Source organism: Podarcis tiliguerta, assembly GCF_965153285.1.
Source record: "Podarcis tiliguerta genome assembly, chromosome: 9".
Taxonomy (NCBI): Eukaryota; Metazoa; Chordata; class Lepidosauria; order Squamata; family Lacertidae; genus Podarcis; species Podarcis tiliguerta.
The window spans coordinates 38,933,864-38,942,000 of record NC_139542.1 but is presented as its reverse complement, the minus strand read 5'-3'; the positions used below and the strand labels follow the sequence as shown (position 1 = coordinate 38,942,000).

General features: G+C 44.9%; 1 protein-coding gene across 1 annotated transcript in view; it reads right to left on the bottom strand.

Moving 5' to 3' along the window:
* Positions 1–206: 206 nt before the first annotated feature.
* FHDC1 (FH2 domain containing 1) overlaps positions 207–8,137 on the bottom strand; it is a 49,917-nt gene continuing 41,986 nt past the window's right edge. The window contains exon 12 of the mRNA XM_083457096.1: positions 207–4,527. Coding sequence (XP_083313222.1) covers positions 2,500–4,527 — 2,028 coding nt within the window. The 3' untranslated portion in view covers positions 207–2,499. The remainder of the gene's footprint in view (positions 4,528–8,137) is intronic.

The following is an 8,137-nucleotide window of genomic DNA, read 5'->3' as shown; positions in this document are numbered from 1 at the left end:
TGATAGGCATTCAAGATCCATTTCCAGAACACCTCATTTAGTTTCAGAAAGGCATAACCATTGAAAAGAAACATGTTCTCAACCCAGCATTTTAGACCTTATTCAAAATGCATTCATTTCCTTCCAGGGACACAAAATTAAGCATGATCTGCTCCAATGTGAGCCTCAAACGTTAATCAAAATTACAATGGAATAATGGAAACATATAGCACAAACCCCCATAAAATGGGAACTTTATTAAACTAGCAAGATAAACTCAGAAATGTATAAATGGTCCATTAAATACATCCAGTTCATTTTTACAGATACTTCTTATATAGAAATTTACTTACAGTTTCCGAACATGTAACATTTAAATTATTTTCTCTTTTCAAGCTTACTACCATCAAAAGGTAATAAAAAAAATCCAACACCTGCTTTTGCAGATGAGCACACAAAAAGATACAGGCAGCGCCAAATGGACAGATTACTGCATTCAAACCATGGAGGGAGGAGTACCCAAGAAGCTTATAAAACCAATAACAAGGATTCCTTCCAAGCACCTTTACTATAAAGAGGGAGCCCAAGTCAACTATCACACTGAGATGGTGTCTTGTTTGAGAGGGCCCAATAGCACACTTGGTGACATTCTGGCATACTTTCTGAGGAGTTCCTGAAAACTATTTCTATAATGGGACAAAGAAATAAAAATGTAAGGCCATGAACTGAAATGGTAGAATTGGTGGGTTGAGTCAAGTTCAGCATGGTGCCTCTCTGCTGATGAAAGAGTCTGAGCCAATGGAGACTCCATGAGCTGAAATGGAGGGAGTTTATTTTAGCAAATCTCTCCTTTCTCCTGCAGACATCTACCACATCGCTCCTGAAGTTCCCCCACTCCCTTGAGCAGATGGGAGTTGGACAGGGGACTGCAGAAGGAAGGGAGAATTGTCTTCCTTCTGCTAGTGGAAGCATCTACTAGATCAAAGGTTTTCCCATCAATGGAGGCACTCAACCCTCAAGATTCAATTGTCACACCAGTGCAAGTGTCTTGTTGTGACTGATTACACTTAGTATTAGGTGAAGGAAGGAAGAAAAAGTGGGGAGTGTTAATGGGGAGGGATGACCAGCTCAAAGTCATCTGTCCAACTATTTTCATTGCATGGGTATTTTTAATAAAAAGGGTTTTCATAGATGACTTGGATAGCAACTATTTAAGTACATAGGCTGAGCAGCAACAGCCAGTTTCCCCACCTACTTATATGTATCTGGAAAGGGACCAAAGGGAAGGCAGAACTCGTAGTGACAAGTTTTTCCTCATTCTCTGTATCTTAGTCTGACCTGATGTCATTTTTTTGCAGTGAACCAGAGTCTTTTTTATATATAAAAACAAAGCTTATCAAAAAGTGAAGTTTAAAAAGTAGTGTTAAAATCTGCACCAGGAGCAAAATAAGCTTAATTTACCAAAAATGGGGGGGGGGGGAGCTTTTTGTCACGCAAAGAAGGAACTTGCATGTTTTGGGCCAGCTGGTCATGTTGATAAAAGAAAATAGGCAGCAGGGAAATCAAAGGCTCTTCCCAATAAGAGCCATAGCAGCATTTTAAAGTCACCTGACAGTAGTTAAAAACGAATGGGAATGAGAATTGGCAGGAAAAGTGCTCTGCTAGAGGTTGTAGCCCTCGTAGTATCTGTGATGTGTAATATAAATATGGCACTTTTGTATATGCCAAAAGCTGGCAAGTTTGCATGTTAACTGACACAAGGGAAGTCACCTGTAGCCATTTCCCCCCAGCTACTACTTGTGGTTTCTGAAAGTCACAACCTTCAGGCTAATCCTACTAATTCCAGCACCAGTCATTCCATTGACTATTCTATTTGTACATGCAAGGCAGTTTTGTCACACTCTTGGAGAATAAACCTTCTGCCCAGCAGAGTTTCCCCTCCTTCCTACAGACACACATACAATTTAAGACATGCTGCAAATCCCTCAGATGATATTACAACCAACGCCCCTCCCCCCCGCAACACAGCAATATCCTGTTTGATCCTATTATAGGCCAGAGGTTCTTTGTGTCCAATTGCCAGCAATGGACCCAGCAACAGACACTTTTTTTCTTGGACCCAATGAATTAAAGCGATCCACATCTGCTTTCCATACTTTCCCAAAAAAGAATTCAGGACGGCATTTTCAGAAAAGCAGTGTTCATACAACTGGCCATAATCCCTAGCTCTGTTTTTCTTTCCTTTTCATTAAACAGATGCATTCCTTTAGCGTGTAAAATTCATGTAGAGGTACTATCTCCCAAAAGCAAAGGAACTTTGTTACAGCAACTCCATCACAGTAATGGTCAATACATTCAGTTCAGACATACAGCAGGATCCACACAATGTACCTTTAGTTTGCATTTGGTATTCTTAATACGTTAACGTTTCGGGGTATTTCACACACCAGGAAAATGCAGTGTTTAAAAGAGCTGGTTTTCACATTCTGTATTGCCAAACACTACACACACCCTTTATTTTCAAAAGTGATTCAGCAGTTTCCCTATTGTAGTCTGATTTCCATCTTTACATTTGAGGGATGTTGACTTTTCCATTATCATTTGTTCCTTTAGCACGGGCTCCACTTTAACACTTAGAAGGTCACCATTGTCAGTGTTCCTTTTGATAAACCTAGCACTGTTTGCTCGCTTGAGCGTGCCTCCACCACTTTCCCTTGGATAAGAATCGTCAGAGGCTGTTGTCATCTTCATCCTAGGAAGCCTCTGAGACAGAGACCTTGTGAGGGCTGGAGGTTTGGAAGGGACTGGCAAATCCACCTTGGCGCATTTTGAGGAAGAGGCCACTGTATTTCTTGCAAAGCTCGGAACTGGAGCTGGTGTCTTGGGGACAGGGGCCGTTGTGCTTTTGCTGGCTTCTGTAGGGGATGGGGGTTTGGTCAAAGAGCGGCACATCTTGGTTTCGTCATTCTTCGACTTGGGGACATACCTGACTGGTTTGGAGCTTGGCTTTTTGAAGGAGCCCTTGTGCTGGAGCGGCTCTCTCTCAAAATGGCCGCTACTTGAAGCTGCCGTCCCCCTCTGGAATTTCGGCTCCTCTACAGATGTGCTCTGCCTGTACTGAGGTTTTGGCGCTGCCTCTGCGGAGTTGCCCCGGATGGAGTTGCGACGCGTGAGTCGTGCTTCAGGTGCACCGGTGTCTCGGGGTGCTGGCTTAGGGTCTGGCTTTTTGGTACAGCTCGGGGGTGCTGCTTTAGTCGATCTGGAAATGGGCACTACTTTTCTCATGCTTGCATTCTCTGAAGAATTCAGCGTTCTGACTGACGGTCTGGGGGGGTTGAGTGGACCACTGCTGGGTTTTGCAGCACTTGAAGATTTATCTTTCAGAGAATTCCTCTTTGGCCCCACAGCATCTTTGCTTCTCACAGGTTTTTCCTTTGGGAGACCTGACTTGCTGCCGGAGTCATCCTTATCAGCAGAAAGCGAGTTCAGGCCCAAAACGGCATCACCACCAGCCGGAAGATCATTCCTAAAAGGGGCAATAGCACCACCGTCTTTGCTGTTCACTTTGCTGTTGCCCCCGAGCCTTGGATCATTTCCTTCTGGCAGATCAAACATCAAAGAACAGTCAGAAGTCTCAGATACATAGAACATTGGTCCATGTGCCTTATTTCCTGAAACACTACCATCTGAGGATGTGGGGCTATCACTGCCTGGTTCCAGAGCTTCAGGGGCATGACCTGCTACTTTGGCTGCATGGTCAGCTTTTGATTTTCTGAAGGCTGGAACAGGAGGAGCTACTATGTCAGGAGTGTATAAGCTTGAGTCACCCAGAGCCTCCAAACCTCTCACATCAGCCTCAAAATGAACTGCAGATAGGTCCTCCACATCATCTGGTTCATGGGGGTCAAGCTTCAGCAGCCCTGGAACATGTTCATCTTCTTCAAGGGACAAGTCCCAGGGGGCTGCATCTGTGGCTTTCGTACAAGGCACATCGAATCTATACTTGTCGTTGTCAGCACTCTCTTGGTCGCTGTAGAGATTAGCATGGGCAGTGCTGTCGTCCTCGAGGCTTACCATGTGATCAGAATGAGATGGGGGCAACTGGAAGTAGCTGCACTCCACCCCTTCTTCCGGTGCCTGGTGCAAGTGCAAGTTGGTTAAACCAAGATCTCCAGGCTCTCTAGATTCAGTCCAGGCCACACTGGGTCTTGCTTGACCTGCATGCTCACGAGGAAGGCTGTTGGACTTGTTTGCATCCTCACCCTTTGAGGTCTCCAGGAAACTCAACAGCTCTCTGTCTGCAGTGACTCCCAGGGAATGCCGGGAACGCCTGGTGCTGACATTTCTGTAAGAAGGACTTTGCGGTCTCTGCTGCAAGAAGGGCAGAAATTCTTCAAGTCCTCTCTTTGTCAACATCCCAACATCATTTTCACTGCTGCTCCTGCCAAAAGCTCCAAGATCCCCGGCAACCCAGGACCGGCGTTTTAGCTCCAACTCCTTTAATCGCTGTTGCTGTTGAAGTTCCTGGGCCTCTCTTTCCTTGTTTTCCTGTTTAGAAAGAGAGAAGGGGCGGGGGAAAGGAATTCAAAAATTTTAAATTTAACATTTTTACATTTTTCATGTTCTTCCCTGTCATTTGAGTTTGGTTCTTGAGTACAACAATTTTCTGCTTAGGTACCGGTTAAAGCAGGAAAACACTCCCTCCCCCAAAAGCATCTATTTAGGCCTGGCTGGTGAAGATGTTATGACATACTTGCTTTTCATGCTCAGGTTCATTGTCCTGCAGCTTTCTTTGCAACTCAACTTAATATGAATATTGTTCTGAATCCTAGTTAAATGGTACTGCTTAAGTAAGCCACCAATTAAAAAACAAAACAAAAACACCATAATATAGCTCAGCCAGGTAAATGTAATAAAATTCTTGGTCAGGTTAAACTTTCACAAACATAGTATACTGAATACAGAAGGATAAATTCTTAGATATTTATTACTTCTACTCTCAAAGTGCGCTCTCAAATAAGAAGTTGTTGTTTATTTAAAGGGCAAAGGTGCCTATGACATGATGTTTCTTGCTCTTTCTTGAACAGGAAACTCTAAACCTTTGCTCATACATGAATGTATGCAACCTAAAAGCACTAAAACAAACTAAACATTTTGTGGTTTTGGAACACTTACAAGTGGAGCATGTGAAGCTGTCTCCTACCTGGTCAGACTGTGCGTCTTTCTAGACAAGGGATGCAGCTCCTTTCCCAGGCACACACTTCCATGGGAGAAGGAGATGTTTAAAATTCCCCACTGTGATCTCCTCCTTCCCTCCAGGTCAACTGATTAGGAAGCGGCTGAGCAGTGGCAAATAGAGCTGCTCCTTTCAGAAATACCATTTTGAGGTACCAGCTCCCAATAGAATAGCAAGGAAAGCCTTTAGGAACCTCTGCTTCCTAAAGCTATAGTAGCTGAAGAGGGAGGCAACTGGAGCAGTGCAAACATCAGAAGAGACGGGGCATGTCCAATATCCTTCAAGGCTTGCGATACTCTGCCTACTTCCTGCTTCAACTACTGGTTGAAGGGGTGGTTCCTAAGAGTGGCAATTTTTCAGTACCATTTGGACAATCACTGAGAAGAGGCCGCTGGACAGCATACATCCTGCCAGTTCCTCGCTTATTGTCTCATCTGAGGCTTCTTCCAGACAGTTGCTATTTTAAGGTCAGGTTCAATCACACACCAGAAAATTCAGGTTGCACAATTCAGGTTGATTGGGTGCTCTTGCACAGCAATCCCACTCCCTGCCCCCTCCCTAAAATATTACTTTTTGCTATAAGGACCTTGATGGGGAAATGCAAGAAAAGTGTGGGATAATGCTTGAAGTTGACATCCTCTAACCTTCCCACAATCAAATCAGATTGAGTGCTCAATCTGTAGCCAATGCCTTCAAACCTCCCAGTTAACAAATTAGGATGAACAGTTAAGAAGCTCTGGAAGTGACTTGAGTGGCAGTAGCTCTCCAGGTTTTCAGGGAGAGATCTTTCCTGTCACCATCTACCCTATTCTTTTTTTAAAAAACTGGAACCACCAGTCATTGAATGCGGGACCTTCTGCAAGCAACCTTCTACACTCCTTAACTCTCCTTTCGGAGCAACTACACTCTCTTCACCATATGAATGATATGCCCTCATCCAAGCTTCAGCAATTGATTAGTTTAGGGCTATGATTGCAAAACAGTTCCAGAAAGACATCTACTTCTGCTTCATTGACTATGCAAAAGCCTTTGACTGTGTGGATCACAGCAAACTATGGCAAGTTCTTAAAGAAATGGGAGTGCCTGATCACCTCATCTGTCTCCTGAGAAATCTCTATGTGGGACAAGAAGCTACAGTTAGAACTGGATATGGAACAACTGATTGGTTCAAAATTGGGAAAGGAGTACGACAAGGCTGTATTTTGTCTCCCTGCTTATTTAACTTATATGCAGAATTCATCATGCGAAAGGCTGGGCTGGATGAATCCCTAGCCGGAATTAAGATTGCTGGAAGAAATATCAACAACCTCAGATATGCAGATGACACAACCTTGATGGCAGAAAGTGAGGAGGAATTAAAAAACCTTTTATTGAGGGTGAAAGAGGAGAGCACAAAATATGGTCTGAAGCTCAACATCAAAAAAACGAAGATCATGGCCACTGGTCCCATCACCTCCTGGCAAATAGAAGGGGAGGAAATGGAGGCAGTGAGAGATTTTACTTTCTTGGGCTCCATGATCACTGCAGATGGTGACAGCAGCCACGAAATTAAGAGACGCCTGCTTCTTGGGAGGAAAGCAATGGCAAACCTAGATAGCATTTTAAAAAGTAGAGACATCACCTTGCCAACAAAGGTCCGTATAGTAAAAGCTATGGTTTTCCCAGTAGTGATGTATGGAAGTGAGAGCTGGACCATAAAGAAGGCTGATCGCCGAAGAATTGACGCTTTTGAATTATGGTGCTGGAGGAGACTCTTGAGAGTCCCATGGACTGCAAGAAGATCAAACGCATCCATTCTTAAGGAAATCAGCCCTGAGTGCTCACTGGAAGGACAGATCGTGAAGCTGAGGCTCCAATACTTTGGCCACCTCATGAGAAGAGAAGACTCACTGGAAAAGACCCTGATGTTGGGAAAGATGGAGGGCACAAGGAGAAGAGGACGACAGAGGACGAGATGGCTAGACAGTGTTCTCGAAGCTACAAACATGAATCTGACCAAACTGCGGGTGGCAGTGGAAGACAGAAGTGCCTGGCGTGCTCTGGTCCATGGGGTCACGAAGAGTCGGACACGACTGAACGACTAAACAACAACAAATGTCCCCCATGTCAGGGGGCTGCCATCGGAACAGGGGAGGGAGGCATGGGAATACAGAGAGCCGCCCACACTTCTGAGGAGCAGCTCCTCGTCCAAAGGTGGGGAAAGCCACACCTCCAGTGGAGCAGAGGGGGAATGGGAAAGCTGAGCGAGGTGAGGGCTTAAAGATGCTACTGAGAGCCCAAGCGCCTCACCTAGCCCGGCCGGCCGGGAAACAGGCATGCCGTTTCCGTTGCCCAGTTTACGCAGAGGGGTGAAACACAAGGAGGGAAGGTGGAGATTTGGGGTGTCTAAGTTCTTATGCTGGGGGGGGGGGGGCGGGAACCGGAAGGGGCCACTCCCGGAATCTGCAAGTGATTGAGACGGACATGAACTTTCTGGTCCTGCACTGTAAATAGTTTGCACAAATAAAAACCTGCTAAAGACAGGTCAGAGACCTGCCTGGTTACTCGTGAGCAACCACCTCACCGCCTGACACCCCACTATGGTTAAATTCAACTTCTGAGCAAGCTCAGAATTTGGCAAGGAAAATCAAATTCAGTATAAGGTTTCTAGGCCATGTGACAATAGGTTTGAAAGCATGTGGGCGTTGCCTGATGAACATTCTGAAGACAGGAATCCAGGTCAGTTCTTCAGTACCAACTATGACAACTACTACTACTTTATTTATACCCCACCCATCTGGCTGGGTTTCCCCAGCCACTCTGGGCAGCTTACAGCCAAATATGTTTTGCTCACACAACTAGTACATATGTGCAAATTGACCCAACAGATAAAGGATTTCCCCTGTTTTCTATGCAAATCAATAAATCAAGGAATAATGGTTA